The 25,593-nt window shown below is 29.9% G+C and overlaps 1 protein-coding gene across 1 annotated transcript in view; it reads right to left on the reverse strand.

The window, feature by feature from the left end:
• LOC100208416 (protein O-mannosyl-transferase 2) overlaps nucleotides 1-19,120 on the reverse strand; it is a 73,688-nt gene extending 54,568 nt beyond the window's left edge. The window contains exon 1 of the mRNA XM_065804500.1: nucleotides 18,641-19,120. Within this exon, the coding sequence (XP_065660572.1) occupies nucleotides 18,641-18,966 (326 nt within the window). The 5' untranslated portion in view covers nucleotides 18,967-19,120. The remainder of the gene's footprint in view (nucleotides 1-18,640) is intronic.
• Nucleotides 19,121-25,593: the final 6,473 nt, after the last annotated feature.

Raw genomic sequence — 25,593 nt, forward strand, 5'->3', positions numbered from 1 at the left:
CAAATCTAAAAAGTGCTGCATTTACTTCTGACCTTTGGACTTCTAGAGCTCAGGACAGCTATATCTCTTGGACTTTTCATGCTATTGATGAAAATTGGAGACTACATCACTGGACACCCCATGTCCAACAGTTACCAGGCAGACACACAGGTATCTTATTTGAAGAAAAGCTGGATTCTTTCTTAGAGGAACTAAATTTGCCTGCTGATTTGCCAATGTACTGCGTGAACGACCAGGTAAGAAACATAAAACTTGCAGTCAAATTGTCAAAGCGCCTTGACCAATACTTCTGCAACAATCATATTTTGCAATGTGCAGTTCGAGACTCATTTGGAATGATTGCTGGAATGGATGATGCGTTGCAAACATGCAAAGATTTGGCTTCTTTAACTCACCAGTCAACAGTTGCAGCTGAGTTGCTTGAATCAGAATCAGACGCTCAAAGAATCAATTTTAGACAGTTACGCCAACCTGTTGACACAAGATGGAATTGTGAACTGGATTGCATGGCTTCTGTCCTACATCTAAAGAGTGCAATTATCAGCTTATGTGCAAATGAAGATATTTTTTCTTCAAAGACCATCAGTGCATCACTGTGGAAATCAATCGAGGGAGCAGTAGAAATTTTGGCACCACTTAAAGAAGCTACAGAAACGTGGTCGGCTGAGTCTATTCTAACAATTAACACTATCGCCGATTCTCTTTATTTAATCCATGACAAAATTGATCAATTTATTGAGACGGATGGAAAAAATGGCTACGGTGTCTTGTATGCAAAAAACTTGAAAAGCTGCATTGAGAAAAGATTTCCTCTTTGTCACACTGGAAACTTATTGAGTGCTGCAGCAAACTACTTTAATCCTGCTTTAAAGGGACTTCACTTGAAGCTCTTCAAAAAAGTTCCAACAACAAAAGAATGGTTGGCACTCAACATAATCCTTAACCTGTGAGGTTAAGGATAATGTTGAGTGCCAACCTGTTGCCAGAGTCCTTTCAGCAGATTTGTCCCCTAATTCAAAACTGAAGCGCAAGTTAAACGTCAGACTTGAAACACAAGAGCCAACATCTGAACTGTATGCTATTTTGAGCAAATTGTATCAGTATGAATATCTCCCTGATGCCAAAAAAGACTTTCCGATTCTTGATTGGTGGAAATTGCATTCAAATACATTGCCAGAACTCTCTTCATTAGCTAGACAAATTTTAGCTATTCCAGCAAGTTCAACTAAATCAGAGAGAGTTTTTAGCTCAGGTGGAAAAGTCGTCCGATCATCCAGACACAACTTACACCCAGAAAAAGTAGAACAAATCATCTTAACCAGAGAAAACATTGTCTTGTTGGAAAAGTTTGGCAAAAAAATTCTGAATTAATATTTTAAAAAGTTGTTTACATTTGACAAATGTCATTTTTGTCTATTTGTCAAAACCATGTTTTTTTTTTACTTGGATTTTAATAAATTTGTTTTCAAAAATGGTTAAATTTCTCGTCTCGTCTCGTTCTTGGTCTCACAAGAACTACTAACTTCTTGTCTCGGTCTCGTCTCGGTTTGAAAAAACCTAGTCTCGCTCATAGTTACTGACAATAAAAATTTATTTTTTAATCATCCTGATGCAAAGACTTTGTTTGAAACTATGAATATTGAACTCAAAAATTTCAACCTCTGGTTCATAGCAAATAAATTATTTCTAAATTGTAAAAAAACTAGCTTTACTCTATTTCATAAAAAAAAAAACAATCAATTAATCTTCCGTTAAAGCTGCCTAAACTGTTTAATAATAAAAATCAAATTAAACGTGAAAAATACACAAAATTTTTGTGAGTACTTTTTGACGAAAATTTGTCATGGAGAAAACATATTGGTCTTCTTGAAACAAAGGTGTCCTCTGTAATAGGTGTTTTGTATAAGTCAAGACCTTTTAGTATATCGATAGTAAATCACGTAATATGCTTTACTTTAGTCTTGTACATAGTCAGCTTTTGTACGCAAATATTGTATGGGCCAGCACCCATAAAACCAAGTTGCTAAAATTGCAAACCTGCAAAACCATGCATGCAAAGCAATTAATTATATAAATAGGTTAGTAAACCCGGCCCCTGTGATGAAAAGCATGATGTTTCTAGATATTGAGAAACTTAACACATTAGAGATGTTAATTTTTATGTATAAGTATAAAAACAATCTTCTACCATGCGTTTTTTCAGATAACTTTTTTATATCATTTTCTGAAAAATATAATCTGCGTTCAAATACCAGGAACGACAATAAACTAGGAAAAATTAAATCACAGCAGTCAAGTTTTCTAATTACAAACCGTGGTCCATCAATATGGAATCGTTTCCAAAATAAAAATATTAAAGACCTAAAAACCATTTCATCGTTTAAACAACAAACTAAAATGCATCTCCTTAATTCCTGACATATATATTATAGTTTACAGTATTTGTTTTCAGATTTTTTTGTATTTTTTCTTTTTATTTATCTTTTATTTTTTTTCTTCTTCTTGTGTGTTTTAATTTTATTATTATTATTTTTTTTTGTGTTTTCAATTTTTTACACACAAAAAAAAAAAAAAATGAGTTTTGCTTTATTAAATTTTTATTTTTCTTTAAAAATTAAAGTGTTTTTTTATTTTTATTTCAATGAGTGACTAAAGGGGCTCTATGAAAAGGTTGTGATGATAAACGCATCATCCTTACCTTCTTTGAGTCTCTGACTGATTATAACAGTATATATATATATATATATATATATATATATATATATATATATATATATATATATATATATATATATATATATATATTATAAATTAAAAAGATTAAAAAAGTTTTTTATAAAGGTTTTTTATGTTTACGATGTTATTTATTTTATATGAAAAATTGTAATACTGTTTAATCAGCGAAATAAAAGTTAAATAATAAAAAATAAAAAAAATAAAAAAGTGAATCTAAAAGACACCATTTTGGAGTCTTTAATCACTTTCGCTCATCGGCATTAACATGAACTTAGTTAAAATCTTTTGAAAAAGTGCCTTAACCTACTGTAGACCCTAGTTCTAATCGGTTCTGACGTATACACACTAAAAAAATAAAGGTAGAAATTTCTACCTTAGGGTAGGATTGTGATATACCCTTAGTAAGGCATGATTTTCTACCTTTTAAGGTAGAAAATTGTATTAAAAACAATTATTTGTCATACAATTTTCTAACTTAAAGGTATAATTTTCTACCTTATAAGGTAGAAAATTATACCTTACTAAAATTATACCTTACTAAAAATTATACCTTACACATATCCTACCTTAACTAAAAATTTCTACCTTTAATTTTTAGTGTGTATTAACTATATATAGTTGTCAAAATACAAAGTTTTTATCAATTTTCACAAAAATACTAGAATTCCGACCAAGAAAGATTTTATAATTAAGAAAAATTGTAAATAAACGATCAGAACCGATCATATTATTAAACTATGATGTAAAAAACGTTTGTTTTTTTAAATCTTGTTCAAATTTGGACAAACGATTGTGATTTTAAGAAAATATTTTTTTTCAAAAAATAAAGAATCTCTGGTCAGGGTTTTTTTTGCGACAAACATTTATATTTTATGATACCGCGAAATTTGACATTTAAACTTTTTCATCTATTTCATAATTCACAGACCTAATCATTTAACGGAAATATGTCGTAGTCAACAAAATATCATACAGACCCTTTAAATTTTAAAGTTGCCTTAACTACACCGAGTCAGTATACAGTTTAAAAAAGCAGCTTTCAAAAAATTCGATATCATTTTAATTCAAAATACCAACTTATCTCACAATACCAAGAATTATAACACAATACCAACCAAATCTTAACTTTCTTATGCCAAAGAATCATTTGCAACTTTTTGCTGTTTGAAATAAATTCTTGTAAAAATTAGAAAAGAAAAAAACTTTCAAGTAACAATTACTTTTTTATACTTTTTACGGACTCATAAATTACTTAATTATTTTTAAGTTATTTTTATTGACTTTTTAGTATAATATCTAGTGAGTTTTTTTATTTATTATTTTTTTTTTAATCCTAATGAACTTTTGTAACAATAATTATTGTTACAAAAGTTAACTAAAAAAAAAAAGAAATATGATGCTAAAATACCAATTTAAAATAACATAAGTAAATTTTAATTATTATTTGTTTATGAAAGTTGTACCTTTTAAAAGTCCTAATATTTTCTTTAATATAAGTTTATATTGCAAGTATGTTTTGTCTAAATTGATGTCTCAAGGCCAGTAGCGTAGCGACAACCCATCCCCCCCCCTTCCCTCCTCCTTCCCTCCTTCCCTCCTCCTTCCTCCTTCCTCCTTCCTCCTCGTTCGCAAAATTCTAAACTTGGCTACTAAATTAGTTCTCTGCTCCCCCTCCCCACTTTCTTCCCCTTTTTACAAAAATTATACATGAAAGCAAAAGACCTTATTCCTAAATACAATTTTAATTTAATTAAATAATACCAGTATGTTGCACTGTGTAAGCCTATGAAGTAGAAAATCTAATGAAGTTTTTTTCTTGTCTTCATTGCTTCACACCTTTTAAATTTAATTGAGCTGCTTTTTCTACTTCAATTATTTCTTGCAATTAGGTTTAGACAAAATGTTTTACACCAATGTTGTCCTTAATTTGTTTTGATTCTTTTTATTGTGCTTTTTGCAGTTGTCACAAAAACGGTTGCTACAAAAACGGTTGCTACAAAAACGGTTGCTACAAAAACGGTTGCTACAAAAGTCTCAAACTTGGCATAAGTGCTGCGATTGTTTTTGTGAATGAGCAACTTCAGCGGCGGTTTTAAGCACAGGCAAAGCAGGCATTTGCCGGTGGCCTCGCGCTCAGGTGGCCTCGCATTTTTTTTTCTTAGTACAAGTAATATAAAAAAATTTCTTAGTACAATAAATATAAACAACGAAACTCATTTATTAAAATTCAATATAATGTATGTGTACAGTATTTTTATAAACAGTATTTTTATAAAATATTCAACTTTACATATACATCTATTATTTTGTATGTAGCAATTTTTTTTTGCGTTATACATAATGCCTGGCAACCATATGAAAGAGTATGCGGTTTCTAGTCTCATATACATTGACAATGACAGTGACAAATATATCTTTGCCCAAATACACCTACACGTCTCAAAGGCTTTTTCTGTTTTTCCATCCTCCTAACTGAATGACTTTTTGTTTGTTTGTTTGTTTATTTATTTTATATAATATTGTCTTTACATTTTTACTGTTGCACAAGACATAATCTGAGCAGTAATGGGATGTTATGCTGATTCCGGGTATTTGTTGTAATGAGATATCCTCATATCAGTTTATACTTTCACTTACAATTTGGCATGATTTATTGTTTGAAATTAACAAAGTAAGTAAAGTTATGCAGAATCCCTCGGCAGATATTTCTATTATGATAAAATTGGTGGAAACTACGAAAAATTTTTTAGAATCATTCAGAAGTGATGAATCATTTGAAGCGATTATTAAAAAATCTGAAGAAATAGCTATAAAATTAGGTACTGAGCCAGTATTCCCTCAAGTGCGGCTTAGCCGAAAACGACGTTTTTTTGAATATGAAGGAACTGATACACCTCTAAATGGAAGTCTAAATATAAAGTAGATTTTTTAATGCAATAATTGATATTGCATTAGTAAGCTTAAATGAAAGATTCAAAATGCTTGATTCATACAACAAAATATTAGGTTTTTTAACCCGTACCGAAAAAATGCGAAGTTTAGATGCAAATGAATTGTGAATGATTGTAAAAATTTAGAAATATCATTGAGAAATCCTAGTACAGAAGAATCGGACGTGAACCATGAAGAGTTATACTCGGAAATAAATACATTTTTAAGAATGGAAGCTTCGGCGGAATCGAAAGATGCACTGGAAATTTTGATGTATATTACGGCAAATTCTTTAATCGAAATTTTTCCAAACTTATTTATTGCCCTACGAATTTTACTAACTTCCCTATTTCAGTGGCAAGCGCAGAGAGGTCATTTTCCAAATTAAAACTCATAAAAAACTGTTTACGTTCCACTATGGGTCAAGACCGCTTATCTGCATTAGCTTTAATTTCCATTGAAAATAAAATAAGTCGGTCCTTTGACTGTTCTGATTTAATTGATGAGTTTGCGTCTTTAAAAGTCAGAAAGGTTAAGTTTTAAGTCAATGTAATCGATCCTCCTAAAATCTGCGAAAAAAGTAAATGGTATCGCATTTTGAGTAGTCTTATTAGTGCATCTTCATCCAAAATAAAAAAAAATACTTAATGTACATTTAAAACCTATGTGCGTTTTTTGCTTCGTTACGTTCTAATAAATATCCAAAACACAATAGAACACAAGAATTAAAAACTCAACTAATATAATAGAAAACTTGCCTATGGCCTCGCATAGGGTAAATCCGCCACTGAGCAACTTAAATCACTTTATGTTATTATGAACACGGGTAAAATGCGTATGTTTTCTCCTAACACTAATCATACCGCTGCTTTAACCCAGACCCTTAGTCAATGTAACATCATTTTTTAACTTGTTATCCCTAAATCATTTGATGAATGTACTAAATACATTAAATGATTTAGGGAGAATTTACCTCCGAACCCTATTTTCGCTGCACTTTACCCGTTGAAAGTTTTTGCATTTTACAAATGCCTTGTATTGTTAACAATTTGAGTAAATCTGAAATATTGTACACATCTTACTTTTGAAAACTTATTTCCGTTTTCTTTAATCTTCCTTTTGAAAATTTATTTCCTAAAAAAAGCTTTCGCTGATTGCGAAGTGGTTGCATTTTATTGCGATTGTTATTGTTTTATTATTGCGATTGTTGTAGTTCTAAACGTAAATTCTCCATAAAAAGCATAAATACAGCGAGCAGAGAAAATTACTTTAAAACTAGTAAATCAAAAAAAAATTCTTTTTTCAAATCCATGCTTTATGCAAGCAGAATTCTATTGGGCCTAGAAATTCTTTTTTTGTTATCTTTTGTAGAAGGAAAAATTACTGTTTTTTTTTTTTTTTAAATTTAAAAATTACTGTTTTTACTAAATTTTTGTTTTTTAACTTAATAACTTAAGACTTATTACTTAATAACTTAAAACAATAGGTTTTGAATCGCTGCGCTTTTATGTCTTCGAAACTGCAAATAATTTGCATAACAATGATTTTTGTGACGTAATACGCAATTCATATCAAATAAATAAAATGTATGGGAAAATACAAATTAAATTTTTGTTAACTTAATTAACTTTTTTTGGTCAAATTTTTCCATTTCCTTGTATTGTCATCGAAAATGATTAAGTGTGCAAAATTTGAGCAAAATTGGTTGAGAAAAAAGCTTTCAAAAATTGATTTCAAGTTTTGTGGCACACAAACATATATAGAAAGTAACCTTATATAAAGCATGGAAAAATTACGGTGGCGTAGAAAGTTACTTGCTCAGGCAGTTCGTTCCAGAATTTTGCTCATCTTTTATGTAACTGATTTTGTATAAGAAAGTATGTAAAGTAATTTTGTATGTATATCATTAACTATTTTGGGTTAGATCTCATTGTAGGCGTCGAAACTCTAGTGATTAAACTCAACTGATGAAACTCAACCGATGGTAGATTTAATCGTCTTTGCCTTTTTGCGATATTGAAAATGTCACAAGCTGGAAGCCCATTTTTTGCTTCGCGCTGGACAGATTTAATTAAGTCTATATCATTTTAAATTAGGAGCCCAATTAGAAACTGTATATTTAATGTGAGGTCTTATAAACGCTTTATATAACTTAAGAGCAATATTTTCATCAATGAAAGTGAAAGTCTTTTTTTATCATACCAAGAATTTGTAAGGACTTAGGACAACAGTTTGAAAATGTGTGCTCCATTTGACTTTATATTAAATTTTCATATAACGTTTTTATATCATTTCATATCACGCTCTTTGGTAGAGCTTCTTATAAATTTTTATTTTCTTTGTCGTTTACCCCGAAAGATCTTAATTTTAACATGTCTATTGTTAGATCAAATGCGTTGGCGAGACTGAGGTAGATTACATCAATAAACTTTACTTAATGATGGAAAATATTCATAGCTTTCAAGAGTAAACAAAGATTTTAATTGAAAGTTTAGAAGATCAACCATCTTAGGATGAGATTCAATAATTCTTCCTAAAATATCTTTGAGAGAACGAACTCTATCTTCAATTTTTAGTTGTTTATTAATATAATTGCTTACGACTTTTGGAATGTTCTTAGATTTTTTTTTTTTTAATGTACTCTTTTTGTTTTAAATATTTCAGCTTTTACGGAAATATTAAGACGTGGCTTTTTCGTCGCTTTGCTCGTGGCTTTGCTCGTGATGACCATAGATAAAGACGGCACTTATCATATTATATTCGTAAAAGTAAAGAGAAGAAAAAAAAGTGTTATTTTGTGAATACTGTGTTTTTTGTGAATAAAGTGTTTTTTTGTGAATGCAAAAACTTAAATAAGTTTTTATTAGGTCTCTAACCATAAAACTAAAACTAGTGTCTCCCCGGCGGGAAATCGAACCCGGTCCCCCGCGTGACAGGCGGGGATACTTACCACTATACTACCGAGGATATAAATACTGTGAAGTTAAGTTATGTAAAATTTTAAGCTAATAGAAAAACTAGTAGCAGTGAAAGAATCATGAAAGATATAAGTACTGTCAAACCACTATAACTTGAAGTAGTATGTAATAAAAATGCAGTAGCAGCAGAGCTAGAAAAAGATGTGTTCTTAGCAGTAAAAGCTGAGCTAATAGAAATTTACAGTTATTGTTAAAGTTACAGTTATTGCATAGAAAAAAGTAAAAGTGCGATTTGGATCTACCTCTTCCAAATTTTTGAATAACATTTAATCATTTTGAATAACATTTAAACTTGTTTTTATAAATCCAAATACAAACGTGTTTAGAACACGCCCGCCATCTATTACTAATGCACACTGATATATAAATATTATCTAATAATATATAATTTTAAATATAAAATTCTTAAAAGATTTTTTTAAGTTTAAAAGCGACTAGATATAAACTATAAAAAAAAGAAATATAGAAGAAAAAATACAAATTATTTTTAAGTGTTTTAGTGTTATTTCTTGTTGTACGTAAAATTATAATGTTATAAAACATAAAAACAGCAACGTACTAATTAATTTTAAGTGATATTTCAGTCTAATTTGTACAGATCGTTATTAGACGTAAAATGGCAATTTATTAACCTCGTCAAAAACTGTAAAGTATCTTGGAGTTTGGCTGAATGAGAGTCTTTCTTTTAAACACCATCAAACTTACTTACAGACTAAGCTAAGCCGATCAGTTGGAATGTTAGCCAAGATCAGACATTTTGTAAATTTTGAAACACTTATGAGTATTTATCATGCCATATTTGGTTCGCACCTTAGGTATGCTGTCAGATTTGGGGTAAAAAAAAAAGTCCCTTAAACCAACTAGTTCCACTTCAAAACAAAGCCCTTAAAATTATTCACTTTCAAAATTTCCTATTTGACAATGTTTCTCTGCTGTATAAATTATCAAAAATTCTTAGGTTGAACGACAATATTACTTTTTTAAACTATTTATTTGTATGGGATTGTCTTCATGGTAAACTTCCGATTTCGTTCAAGAACTTTTTCCTTTAAATATGTAACAAACATTTTCATTTCCTAGGATTCTCTTCATGCAACGTACCTAGGATCCTCTTCATATCTTTGTAGAACATACTAGGACAATAAAATTTGGCAGCGAATCAATTAAATGTGTATGTATGTATGTATGTATGTATGTATGTATGTATGTATGTATGTATGTATGTATGTATGTATGTATGTATGTATGTATGTATGTATGTATGTATGTATGTATGTATGTATGTATGTATGTATGTATGTATGTATGTATGTATGTATGTATGTATGTATGTATGTATGTATGTATGTATGTATGTATGTATGTATGTATGTATGTATGTATGTATGTATGTATGTATGTATGTATGTATGTATGTATGTATGTATGTATGTGTGAATGTATTTATTTATGTATGCGTGCGTGCGTGTATAAGTATAGATATATTTAAAAATACCATTGTTATTGTTATTATTGTTATTATTGTTATTACCTTTATTTTTATTAATATCATTATTTTTATAAATACCATTATTTTCATTGCTATTAATACCATTTTTATTAATATAGTTGTTATTAATTTTATTATTATTGTTAACGTTACGATTTTTCGAGTTGTTATTATTTTATTATTATGTTATTATTCCTCATTATTATTAGGTGTTTACGCATTATTAATAATTTTACAATTCGTAAACATCCTTGAATTGTAAAATCATATAGTTCAGAATATATATTGATTGATTGAATTTAAAAACCGTTACACGATAAAATATTAAAAATCATAACTATTAAAACCATAAAGAAGTAATTAAAAAGACGACGTCAAAAGTTTTTGTTTTCAAACTAAGTTCTTTAATAATGGTCTTCAACTATTTGAAGCAATTTTTCCCCTGTTATTCCAGTTTAATAGTAATGGGAATCGTTTAACCTTCTGAAATGTTTGCCCATAATTAATTTTACGCAATTCCCTTATTTTATCTTATGATAGTTGTCATTTACAGATAATATTTTTGGGTGAAGTCAATCGAATATTCCATTTGTAACCCCCTCAATTTGAGGGGGTTTAAACTTTATTTGGTTATAATTTTTGAACGCTAAGAGATAATACTATAAATCATAAAATTTATCGATGCATATTAGTCTAGTTGAGAATATTACAAAAAATATTTTATCAACTTGTCAACCTTACATTTGGGGTAGAGGGGGGATGAAGTTAAAGGGCTTTTTCGTTCCCAGCCTCCAATCATCGCAATTTTTTCCAAAGCATCATTATTTGACAGGTCTGGAAGTTAGCTATCTCAAACACAAGAAACCCTGGGCCGTGACTGATGAATCAATGAAAACAGCTGTGAATAATGACAGTGAATAGGGGCATAGGCAAATAACTTTGAGGCTGAGGGATTAAAGACACTGTACACAATAATTTGGCGTACTTTTATTAATTATATTAAAATCAAAAAAATAAACATTTTGAAAATTGAGAAGAAAAAGAATTTTATTAATAACAAAGCTTATAAAAATATCAAAAAATTAAAAACTTATTCAAATATAATTATTTATAACTAATAAATTTATTTTCGTGTGGTTTGTTTGTTAAAAATGCATAAATTTAATCTTTAAGATCATTTATGGGCCATAGTTAATCATCCTATTCACTGTACCTTGATTCACTGTGCCCCACTATAACAAATTAAGTTTAAGTCAAATATCTTGAGACATGAGTGTTAAAAGAAAAGCTAAACTACTAAAAGAAAACATAAATATCAATAATTCGAATGAAAAACTTCAACTTTTAAAATTATTTCAACCATGATCTCCATAACAAACATAAGGAAGGTAAGAAAATTTACTTTAGTTAGCTAAAAACAAAAATTACCTACCGAAAACCGTTAGTCAAAAATTATGTGGTAACAACTATAAATAAGGTTTGCTGATATATGAGCACATAAAATAATTGCATTATCAAAATGAACAGAATTCTAATCTTTGAGAAAATACCTATTATTAAATGTGCCTCTCGATCCACTGTACCCCAACTTCCTTATCGAAGTTATGAGATCTTTTGTTAGCTGCTTCAAACAAATTGAATTCTTGACGCCGAACAGATTTATTACAATTAACTACTAAGTTGTCTTTTTTTTTCTCGAGCATTCCTAATCTTTCAGCAATAGATTCCCATGACTTTTCTAAACTGACATTACTATTCTTAAGGTTATCATTAATCATTATATTGTTAAGGTTATCATTAATCATTAGTTTTATCTTTTACTTTTGGTATATTTTCAAATATGGAAAAAATCTCTCAGTTAATTCAATAGCTATATTTATCATCTCTGGTTTAGATGGTATGCAAAATAAGTTATTATACATATCACTTTTTTAAGACTGTGGATTATCTAAAAACATTGATAAACCAACAAGATCGCTTTTCCTTCTTTGACATATCCTTTCAACTAGAGTATTCTTAAGATTGTTTGCTAAATCTTGAGCATCAAGTTCTGTAACAATAAATTTTAATGTGTCATCAACAGTTAATAATGTTACTTTCCTTCTACAAATCATTTCACAACCTAAAACACTTAGCTCAAGACTTTTTGCTAAACTCTTAATGCTTCTAGCTCATTAAAGTTAACGATTTGTTATTAAAACAATGGGTACTGAAAAGAAAAAAATCCCAGGATCCCGGAAAAAATTTCCCGGGATTTTGGATTTTCAGTTTATTATTTTTCCCAGGAATTTCCCCGGAACATTCTCTAATGTTAATACTGATCTGTTTTATAAACAATTTACATTATATTGATCACTCTTAAACGAACAAGAAACTTTGTATCTTATTTTGATAAAATAAAAAACAATAATACATACATATATATATATATATATATATATATATATACATATATATATATATATATATATATATATATATATATATATATATATATATATATATATATATATATATATATATATATATTCCAATGGCATTGCAATGTTTAGTCGCTCCAGAATAAGAATATTATATATATATATATATATATATATATATATATATATATATATATATATATATTCAAATGGCATTGCAATGTTTAGTCGCTCCAGAATAAGAATATTATATATATATATATATATATATATATATATATATATATATATATATATATATATATATGTATATATATATATATATATATATATATATATATATATATATATATATATATATATATATATATATATATATATATATATATATATATATATATATTCCAATGGCATTGCAATGTTCAGTCGCTCAAGAATAAGAATATAATATATACAGTATCGGACAAAATGAGTGCAACCAATTAATGCTAATTTCGTTTCTTTATATAAAAGTGCTGCATTTTTTCAATTTAGAGAAATAACTATGTAACTGTTTAGAGACAAAGTTCTTCAAGTTTTATTCATCACAAAGTTCATTATTTGTACACGAAAATTAATAAATTAATCAAAAGTATTAAAAAAAGTTGATTTCCTTCTAGAAAAAACAAGTGCAACTTGACAAAATGTTGACCAAGCTGTATTTCGCTATCAATATTTCGTGGCGAATCCTTTGTTGTCGATCACAGCCTTGCATCTTTGAGGCATAGATTCGATCAGGTGATCAATGAAACTTTGTGGAATCGCTGCCCAGGTTGACGATCTCCCACATGTTATCGATAGGGTTGAGATCCGGAGATTGAGGTGGTCAATCCATTACCGATAGGTGGTTGTCTTGAAACCACTGCTTGACTACTTTTGCAGTGTGTTTCGAATCGTTGACTTGCTGAAAAACCCATTTTATTGGCATTTTCCATTCAGCATGAGGTAACATAACATCTTTCAGGATATTTTTATACATGAAACGGTCCATTATTCCATCGTTTCGATGTATTGGACCTAGACCGTTAGCAGAGAAACACCCTCAGACCATTACATTGCCTCCACCATGCTTCACGGTCTTAAGGCAGTAACGTAAATCGAGGCGTTTTCTGGCCGGTCGACGTATACGGCAAATACCATCACTTCCAATCATGTTGAACTTCAATTCATCACTGAACAGGACAGTTCGCCATTTCTGCACATTCCAGTCAATATGAGATGTAGCAAACAGGAGTCTTTTCTTCTAGTTTTTGAGTGAAATCAGCGGTTTCTTTGCAGGGCGTCGAGAAAACAATCCAGCTTCAACAGCACGTCGTCTGATTGTTCGGTCCGATACAGACAGCTATAACTGTTTTTGTATCTCGACTGATGATATCCAGGGATCCTTCTGACGGATCTGACGATCATAGAATCCTCTCTAGAAGTGGTGGAACGCGGTCTTCCACCTTTGTTATCTGCTGCCAACTTCCCCGTAGAACGATATTTGGAACATAGTCTTTATACGGTCCATTTTTTCACACGATATTTATCACAAATACTTTTTTGTGACATTCCACTTACGTAATCGCCAATAATTTTCTTTCTTAGTTCCAATCCAAGACTGTCGGGAGCCATTTTTGCACTTGAAGTCATAAAAGTAATAAAAATAAATAATCACGCTTCTCAAGGCTTACCGTGTTACATTTACCTTGTGATGATACAATAATGTTCTTTGGAACACAACGTCTTGGTTGGATGTGGATTGTATTGATGTAATGAAACACTTGTTGTATTTCACTTCTTGTATTGATGTTCTTCGATAAAACACTTTGATAAAACTCACTTCGATAAACTGTCTTGATTGACTTCCATATACTGACTGAATTACATGTCGATTAACATGTCTCATATAGAGTAAAATGAATCTGTGTGAACCTGTTCTGGAAGATTCTAGATGCTTCTTTTCGATGCTTCTGGAAGCTTCTGGATGCGTCTGGATGCTTCTGAATGTGTCTGGATATTTCTGGATGCTACTGGATGCTCCCAGATGCTTCTTCTGGAAACTTCTGGAACCTTCTGCATGCTTCTTGAAACTTCTGGAAACTTCTAGATACTTCCTTTAAATATCAAAAAACTTCCGTGACGTTGACACGGACCAGACTTAAAAAAATGAAACAAACCAAAAAAGTTGCACTTGTTTTGTCCGCTGCAAAATGGCACTTGTCAACGAAATTCTGCCTGTGTGCTGTCACCTGTCAGCTGATTGCTCATGTCATGGCATGCTATGACTCCAAACTCCTGAACTGTTTGCTGTGGTAGTATAGTTCGTTTCGTTTTTAAGACATTTAAAATTAGGAACACTTTTTAGCATTGTTCGATGTTGGTTGCAAATGTTTTGTCCAATACTGTATATATACATATATATATATATATATATATATATATATATATATATATATATATATATATATATATATATATATATATATATATATATATATATATATATATATATATATACATATATATATACATATATATATATATATATATATATATGTATATATATATATATATATATATATATATATATATATATATATATATATATATATATATATATATATATTTATTTATTCCAATAGCATTGCCATGTTCAGTCGCTCCTGAATAAGGGTGTCCCGGATATCTGGGCCGGATAGCTTATCCGGGACACCCTCTTGCCTTGATCGCTTTTCTCATAAATAATGAAAACAATATGCCGAAAATACGGCGGATGCAAGTGGTGCTAGTGACTTAAGTGCTAATTCTTTTAGCATTTGAAATTTGAAAATAAGACATGAAATTCTTCTTGTTTCCAATAGTTTTAAATATCATTATTTTTCCTAGCTGACGACACAGGTTTCGAAGTGGAGCGGCACCATTTTCTAAAAAAAGTCCTCTATACCTAAAATTCTAAATTTAGAAAAAAAAAATGTCCTTTAAAAAAGTGTGTGTGTGTGGAAAGAAAGGGGAAATGCCCCCTGGCCCACCGGTGTTGTTGACCCTGTTTTTTTCTATAATTGATTGATTAAAGAAAACTACAACTCCTTGAGCAGCTTTTACAAAAGAAACTTGATCAGATTTTAATACATTTTGAACTTCCTTGAACAGCTGAAGAAGATTCAAAATTAATTTTTTTTCCCTCTTCATACAATTTACAATGAAATTTTTTTGCGTGATAATGCAGTGGAGTTGTGAAAAATGACTTCTGACCAGATTTATAACATCCCTTGTTAATCTGCTTTCCACATGAAATGCAAATTGCCGTGAAATCACAGCTATCATTAATTTTGAAAAGCTTCCGAACAAAACTATTTTGAAGGTTTATCACGGTAATATTTTGTCATAATAAAATGTATATTTTAGGGTTTGAATCACGTTGTCCGGCCGGTTAATTTTAAAATCCTCGGATGTTCGATATCCGGTCGGATAATTAAAAATGTTATCCGGGACATCTCTACTTCAGAAGCTTGCCAAATGCCATTCATGCTTTTGGTGCTCTATGTTTCTTTGCAAAATTGTTATTTTTGTTTCCTATTATAAATTACCCCACACGAACACGTGAGCTTGTACAGGGCTATTTGGTATTAACTAAGACTTATTGTTACAGAGAATTGTTTTTAAATTGATGTTTTGCATGGTGGTGTTGTAAAAATAACTTTTACATTATATGTTTTTAGCTCTTTGCATAGTTTCGGTCCAAGTGTTGGCAGCAAGGTAGTTTTATTATTGCAACATTATTTTTAAGTTTTTTTTTGCAAAATTTCCCGAAAATTTTCAGCTCGGGAAACTTTCCGCCAATTTGGAAGCTTTTAAAAAAAGATAAGTTATTTTATAATTAATGGGTAAAATTTTATGTTTTTTTTTGGGCAGTTGTTATGGACAATTTTATGGTAAAGTATTGTTATTTGCTAACATATTGATGTTGATTTCCGTAACAAGCTTTGTTTAAGACTTGACATATTTTCCACCCCCATTCCTAAAAGAGATGCGGCATTTTTCAATATCTATAAAATTAGCCAATAAGTTACTGAAAACTGTAAATTTATATATAAAAAGATTTGATTGAATATTTAAAGTATTTTACAATTTTTTTTTTATTTTAAGACGTTATTGATTAATGAAAGACAAAGAGTTAAAAAAACTTTTTTCCTAAACTTGAACTATTTAAAAATATAATTAGCAGTAAAATGAAGAACTAATGATTCCACCTCTATGTTCAAATAAGGGCTTTAAAGACTTGGGTCTCGTTCGCCACGGACTTGCTAGGTTGCTTTTGGCTTTGTAAAACAATAAATTAAAAAATTTGGGGTGGGGGTGAATTCGTAAAAAGTACCAACTGGTTTCTTAAAAATTAAAAAAAAAAAGGTTCTTAAAAACTAAAATTTACCAGACTGAATTGTGTCAAATACTCGGCTAGCCGACTAAATTCGTCAAAAACCGACTATAACTTGAAAGTCACCTTCTTTGTGAGGGTTGAACCTTCCCCACACACCCTTCCCCTAAAATTGTTATTGTATGCAATTTTGACATATAAATAATTTTAAAAAAGAAATAAACGCTTAACTTGAGCGTTTGGTATTGTGGTTTATTCTCCTCCGGCTAGTTGCCATACAGAGACCACCATACCAAGGCACGTAAAGACATGTTCAGCCCCCCAAGAAGGAGCGTCATAACCGCTTTACGGCCGAGAGTAAAGTGAATTTTCGGAAGAACGAAGTTATCTCAGAGTAAAAGATAGAAGTAGTCGTGTTAGAAAGAAAGCATAGAGAAAGCGGACAGGATTGCACATGATGTTAGATAGTGCAATATGCGGAAAACATGCTGAAATTAGGTTAACCTATTGACAGCAATCGGATCAACACAGGGACTAAAAAGTTTCAGTATGTGTTTTTTTCCGTGAGCTTGAGCGTTTTATTTTTTTTTTTTTTAAATATGAGGTTCTTAAGTTGACTTTAAAAGTGTGACTAAAAGATGTACATTTTTTGCTTAGGGGTCTATATTATTTTATATTTTTTATTGAAATATTTAAAGTATACACAAATACTACGACGATAAAGCGCATATTTTTGAAACAAAAAATGAGTTTTATAAAACTATATAACAACTATAAGTTTATTGCAATAAAAATTTTCAGGAAATTACAACCCTAGGTATAATATTGAAGATAACTATAACTTAATGGCAACTTTGAATTCGATAGCTACATATTTTATCTTTTTATAGTTATCGTTTTTTTTTTAGATTAAGCTAATAAAATAAAAAGATATAACCACAAGCAAAAAAAAGAAAAAGGTTGGTTCTTCATGAATCATTTGATCATCATCAAAAAGGTCTGATCATTTTATCAAAATACGTAAGTTAACATATTAATTAAATTCTTTTTTACTTGATATGATTTGAAATTCAGTTATTTACGATCTGCAAGCCTATAACGCTGTTATACTATCTGTCTATATCATCTTTAAAACATTTTTTGTAAATTTTTTGTTTTTTCATTTTCATCTTGTTATTTTTTTATTATTGCTAAACACTAACTTTTTATTTACTGCCTGAAATATTTAACATGAAAATATGCAACACGTCAATTCAAAGCGGTTCTCGATGACAAGACCTTACATGTAAGGTCTTGTACAAGTAGGTCTATATACAAAAATCGTCATTTGTATTTATTTATATTATTATATTTTAGCTTGTTTATGAAATATTAACGAATTGTTTTAAAATGTAATAAAGAACAAAAAAAAAAATTTTTTCTAAAATAAGATCAAGTTAGTGTACAAATCAGTCTGCAGTGATTTCAAAAAAACGCAGCTAAAAATAAAATTAATAGAAGAAACTCTTTGTAAAACATTTTTTAAACAAGTAATTTTTATGAATTTTTTTCATAATTTTTCCAAAATGTTTATTCAATAACGTTTGTAGATAGCTAAAACTTTATTTTTTTTATACTGGCTGCAGAATAATAGTATTAAAAATATTATAAATATACAAACTAACAAATATATATATAAAAACAAACTTACCAGACATGTTTTGGTGAACTTATCAGGTAAAGTCGTGTTAACAAGGTAAGAAAGGTTACAAGAAGCAGACCATTGTGAACGTTTTTTGTATAACGTTCATCTTTCTTATGACTGGTTTTGTTTGTTAAAATGTTTAAAGTGTTATGAGCAAGATCTTTTAATTTTATTGCTTTAAGAGTTATATAAAAGTATCTAGCAACTTCTTCAACTTTTAATACAGTTGAATTTATATTTTTTTTATCATCTAATTCACTAACGACTTGAGATGTTGCGTTCTCCTTAACTTTTGCAATCGCATTTTGAGGAACTCTTTTACGTGCAACCATGTCTTAAAATTAAGGTAAAAAATAAATCAGGAAAATGTTAAATTTTCTTCGCGTTTGATTTTCTTTATTGTTTATTTAAAAAATATTTTGTTCTTTTCGCGTGTTGTAACGTAATAGCCATTGTTGAAAAGAAGTTAATGTAACTATAGAAACTGTGGAACAAAAATACTTTGGGCTACATAAAAGATTTAAATATTTATGTAGCAAAAAATATATATATATATATATATATATATATATATATATATATATATATATATATATATATATATATATATATATATAATAAATGAGAATAAAAATAATAAATGATAAATGTATAATAATATAATAAATAATAAATGTATAAAACTTTTACTGTTAAAATCATACATTAATTTTGCTGTAAAATATAAAAATTTCTACGTTAATTTTAATAATCAAATCATTTTATACAAACTTTTAAGATCTACCTAGGGGTCATCCATAAACTGCGAAAACCCAAAGTTTTAAAAATCGACTCCCATTCCGCTCCTGAAATGAGCCCTTCCCTGCCTTACTTTTAATGCATAAAAAAGTCTTTATAGCTTATATATTTTTTGAAGCCTATAAAGCTTGTATTTGTTTTGAAGCATATATATTGACGTTATCAATTTTATAAATCCTGCTTCTACAAACTAGGCTTCTACTTAACGTCAGTCACGGCATTCTGTTTTCTGGTATTTAACAGTAGTTAATGGAAGTGGATTTCTGGCGTTTTGCAGTTTTTTTTCGGTTCTGCTTACTAAAAAAAAGAATAACTCTTTACATTTTTTTTTTTGGAGGAAGGCAGGGGGGAGGGAGTTTGTTTTTGCTTTTAAACTTATAGTGTACGTAGTGGATGAAAAAAAATCTCATTATCATATTTTGACTTCAAGTTATAAAGCATTGATATTTTATTTTTATGCTTTATGTCTGATCTACGTCGGAATATATTTTTCAATCTCTAGCTTAAATTATAAAGTTTAATTCCCTAACTTTAGAGAAAACCAAAATTTTTGTTATGATTATACTTCTAAATATATATTTATGTATTTTATCTAAACACACTTATTTTTTCAATTTTTTTTTTTAAATCAACTTTTTTATAATTTTCCTGTTCTGTACTACGGTGTACACAAGAAAAATATTGATTTCGGTAATAAAGTTTTACTGCAACAAAAAAAATTGTTAAATCTTAAATTTAAACTCATTTCAATATTTAAACATGGAATGGATAGTAATAGTTAACTTTGATGAAAAGTTTTATTGTGATGCATGGAATACAGAAGCATTTAATGGGTATTCAGCAAAAAACAAAGTTTGTTTCTGATTTGTGAAAAGAATCATTTGTATTTTTAAATATTAACAAATCTAATGGAAAGCTTTTATATGAAGGAATAATTAACAATATACAAAAAAAAAGTATCTGCATTAATCCAACATTTTGTCGTGAAGTTATTCGTTTCTTATTTTAACAAAATAATACCGGTGTAATAAAAAATTTAATAAATATAAGAAAGTGTGTCGTTGGAAAAACTAGTTTTCTTCTTAGTAAAAAAGCCAAAAAGTTCTTAGTAAAATCTCAGAATAAGACACTTCATTCATTAGAAGAGTTAGCAAGTTATGGCGAAGTAAAAAGTAAGTTGTAAATACTACTTCTGATATTTTGCATTTTGCTTTTAGTTATGTCAAATTATTGACTAAATTATTGAATCTAATGAGTTTAAATTACTTTTGAAAGTTTTGTGAACTATATAATCAATGAATGTCCTGAAACTGTTGATGAGGCAATAGATAAAAGCACTGATTTCTTAGTTCATATAACTGAAAGGTTACAGTTTGCAACAGCTGTAAAATATCTTGACTGTCATGACATAAGTAAAATAAAATCATTTTCGGCAACAATTGCTGTACAACAGAAGGTGTTTACCAGGTCGTGTATCGTGGACAGCAACAGATTATTCTACAGCACTAAATTTCCATACAGTGGTATATCATACTGTGCTGCGGTTGTTGAAAGTACAAAACGATGTTATCAATTCGTTAGCTTTTAATAATAATTTAATTTTGCACTTAAAAGTAGGTTTGATAGGTCAACTGGGCAAAACATTTATATACATCCACGGCACTCGAAGCACATAATGAACCTTTTAGTTTCGCGATTTTTTTTCAAGGAAGTGTTTACGTTTAAAGACAAACAAAACTAAAGTACACTAAAAAAGAAAAATTTCTAGATGTTGTTGTAAATATAATAATAAAGTTTTCAAAGCTTTAAACATTGTTCTTGATAGTATGTTGTTCATGTAGTTGTTGTTGTTCTGACTTATATTGTACATAAGTATCTTGTATATTTAAATATATAGACCTACTATTTACTAAAGTTGTAATATTTAAAGAATAAATTGTTTAAAACTAAAATATTTTGCAAAGATATTTTGGTGATTAGAACCTGGGAACAGAAATATTAATAAAAATTTGCATCCTTATCCCAGACGTTAGGGAAACGAATTAATAAAAAAAATTATCATCTTTTACTATTTTTAAATTTATCGACAGATTTTTAATTTGAATCATCAAATAATCATTTATTGTTTATTTATTGTTTTATTGATAGTTATGACCATCTAAAGTTTCAATCATCAAAAAATGAGGGTGTTGTAAGTTTTAAACGATCACTTTCGAACTGTAAAAGTGTATTTATTAAAATTTTAAATCTGTCGCTGAAATTATGTTTAGTATTGGATAGAATTAAAAGTTTTTTATTAGCTTGTTGGACTCACATTTGGGGTAATTTAATTTTTTTGGGTCTTTTAGTTCTCAGGCTCCGATCACATTTGAACATTCACATTTATAGACAAAACAATTTCCAGATTAATTATAAGTTTGGGTTACTGTTCTAAAAATTGATATCTTGTGATCAATGTTTAAACTATAAATTGAGGCAAACGTTAAACTATTCTATCCGATGTTGAGCCTAAATGGCTAAAGTCACTATGTAGTTTTCTTGTTTATGATTGAGTGTTATTGTGCAGTTTTTAATTTGTTTTTTTTTGGTTCAATTTTATGCAATTTTATTTTATGTATATATTACAAGTTTTATAAGCCGAGGAGTGAGCTCCTCGGCTTATATAATACCTGTAATATATAAGGGTGGAGCTAAGAAGTATAATGTCAAGAGCATATGCTACAAAAACCCTGTAGTTTCCATTTATTAATTTATCTATATTATTTTCATTTTTTAAGGTTTCTAGAAGCTTGCGAGTGTATATATCTTATAGATGAGGCAAGAGAATAGATTCCTCTCTCACTCTTTGCGTTGGAAAAAATAGGTATGATTCTCAACTTGGGTAAGAGACACCATTGCTTTCATAGTATAATGATAGTATGATATTGACAATTTACAGTGGTACAGTGGTACTACAGTGGTTCTACAAAAATTTGTATTTTCAAAATGTGCATTTTGAGAATACAATTTTTAAATTTATACCTTACACTTATGTTTGCTGAATTTAATCATCTAGCCGCTCGTCTATCAGAACTGGCCTTGGGTAATTGACTCAATGCTATGTATACTTGGTAACCCAAATTAAAAGACTAAAAAATAAACTTCTAGCCAAGCGCAAAGATAATAGCTCTAGTCAAGCTATACTATTCAAGCGCAAAGAGGATACAGAAAGCGTATAGAAAAAAGAAAATTCGACGAGAGAAGTTGCATGACGCAGGCTCATCCTCCGCTTTATCGGACACTAATAATTCTAGAAATTGAAAAAACTATTCCATGATTTCGTGGAAATCGAGTTTTTCACACAGATAAATTTATCATTAATGTAGATTTTATAAACGTTCAAACAAAAAGTTAACTTTTTGTGCTTTGATGGCAGCAAAGTCTTTAATTAGTTGTGAATAATGGAAAGACCGGACGATATCTCGTTTGGTAGATATTATTGGCAGTCTGTTAAGGCATTCTTGCGTCATTGTCGTTCTCTAATAGATTTTGATAATTTTTAACTTGAAAAAACTTCTTTCACCCAATGCAACAGTGATCGGAATTGCCAAAGCTTTACGAAAGGTTATAGCAAAATTTAGAATAGTAGTTTTCAAACCATGATCATAAATAAAACGTATAGCATCAACAGAAGAAGAAATATCATCTGGAACTAATATAAAGATACTTGAAATTAATCGCATAAACATTTTGGATCAATACCTGAACCAGATGGATTTGTGAATGCAATATTTAAATCCTCTTAACATTTCATTAACATTTTATGCACGCTTTTTTCTTCTCACACTTATGGAACTAGAAAATTTAATTCATCTGGTTTCATTTCTAGTTCTTGAGGCAATTCTCTGGCTGAAATTTGAGCAGATGCAAATCTATTTTTTTTATACTTTTCTCGATTCCACTTTCCATACATTCCAGTTTTCATTCATTTTGGACTGCACACCTGTGTTTGAAAGTATAATTTGTAAAATGCTGATGTCATAAGTTTTTGGACTTGAATATTTATCTCACCTAAAAAAACCGTAGCGCAGTGGTTAGAGCACTTTCTTTAGAAAATAAGAGATCTCGGGTTTGAAGCTCTGAGCATATTTTGCGTCATCGGTAAAGAAGGAGGCGTGAACTTCCTAGTTAAATGCTCTTCCGCAGTGACAAGATTGTTAGGTCTTCTAGGGCACTTAAAAAAAAGTTAGAAGAGTTAGATCCTAGACCTCTGCAAAATAATATGAAGGTATAATAGTTATAATACCAATATTAACAATAAAAATAAAAGAATTTGATTACGTCAAAGTCTTGCTTACCATACATACTCAAAACCACATTCCAACACTTCCTGATCTTGTGTCGCAAACCACATTCCAACACTTCCTGATCTTGTGTCGCAAACCACATTCCAATACTTCCTGATCTTGTGTCGCAAACCACATTCCAACACTTCCTGATCTTGTGTCGCAAACCACATTCCAACACTTCCTGATCTTGTGTCGCATACCACATTCCAACACTTCCTGATCTTGTGTCGCATACCACATTCCAACACTTCCTGATCTTGTGTCGCAAACCACATTCCAACACTTCCTGATCTTGTGTCGCAAACCACATTCCAACACTTCCTGATCTTGTGTCGCATACCACATTCCAACACTTCCTGATCTTGTGTCGCAAACCACATTCCAACACTTCCTGATCTTGTGTCGCAAACCACATTCCAACACTTCCTGATCTTGTGTCGCATACCACATTCCAACACTTCCTGATCTTGTGTCGCATACCACATTCCAACACTTCCTGATCTTGTGTCGCAAACCACATTCCAACACTTCCTGATCTTGTGTCGCAAACCACATTCCAACACTTTCTGATCTTGTGTCGCAAACCACATTCCAACACTTCCTGATCTTGTGTCGCAAACCACATTCCAACACTTCCTGATCTTGTGTCGCATACTACATTCCAACACTTCCTGATCTTGTGTCGCAAACCACATTCCAACACTTCCTGATCTTGTGTCGCAAACCACATTCCAACACTTCCTGATCTTGTGTCGCATACCACATTCCAACACTTCCTGATCTTGTGTCGCATACCACATTCCAACACTTCCTGATCTTGTGTCGCAAACCACATTCCAACACTTCCTGATCTTGTGTCGCAAACCACATTCCAACACTTCCTGATCTTGTGTCGCAAACCACATTCCAACACTTCCTGATCTTGTGTCGCAAACCACATTCCAACACTTCCTGATCTTGTGTCGCAACACTAGCTTCCTGATCTTGTGTCGCAACACTAGCTTCCTGATCTTGTGTCGCAAAGGAATCTTGGAATACTGTAGATATACTTTAAGTAAACTCTTTGATTTAATAAACTTTATTAGAGCTATCTTTTCTTGATCAAAAAGTGCAGAGGTAGTATCACACCCATCCCATGCATGGATAAACAATTAAGATTTTTTCACGTGATTTGATAAACTTAATGCGACGTTCTTTATGGTGATTGTTTCTATATCTTCATTAACAATTTTCTAAGCTTTGCGATGCAAAAACAGATTACTCATGATTTGATCCAACATGTAAACCAACATCACAAGAATATCTATATCCGTTTTGTTCAAACCCAATTCTTTTCATAACAATTGTTCTGTCAGCGTCCCCTTTGCATACTTTTATAATATGACCTTTTTCTTTTAGATTTACTCCTAATGCTTTAATCAAAGCAGTTTTATTATTACTCTTTGACAGAAGATTATTTGCTGGTGACCTGGTTTTTAAACACGGCTGTTTCAAACCGAGCTTTACGGCTTCTTGTTATTTTTTGAAAATATTGACTTAAGGGGTGTTACTAAAACTTCTATAACTTTTAAAATATTAAAGATAATTTTGTTTTGTAAAAAGAATAAAAACACCAATAAAATGTTTCATCTTACGACATTTAATGCATTAGTAAAAAAACTTCTTTAAGTTTAAAAAAAACGCGACAAATGATGAAGTTGGCTGAATTCAAGTAATTTGATGTTACTTTTTATCAAAAAAAAATCAGAAAAATTTATTTCTGATAGTTATTCTCAAATATGCCCATTGTTTGACCATTATAAAAACAAAAAAACCTTACTTAATTGTTTAAGG

Source organism: Hydra vulgaris, chromosome 09 (assembly GCF_038396675.1).
Source record: "Hydra vulgaris chromosome 09, alternate assembly HydraT2T_AEP".
In the NCBI taxonomy this organism is placed as follows: Eukaryota; Metazoa; Cnidaria; class Hydrozoa; order Anthoathecata; family Hydridae; genus Hydra; species Hydra vulgaris.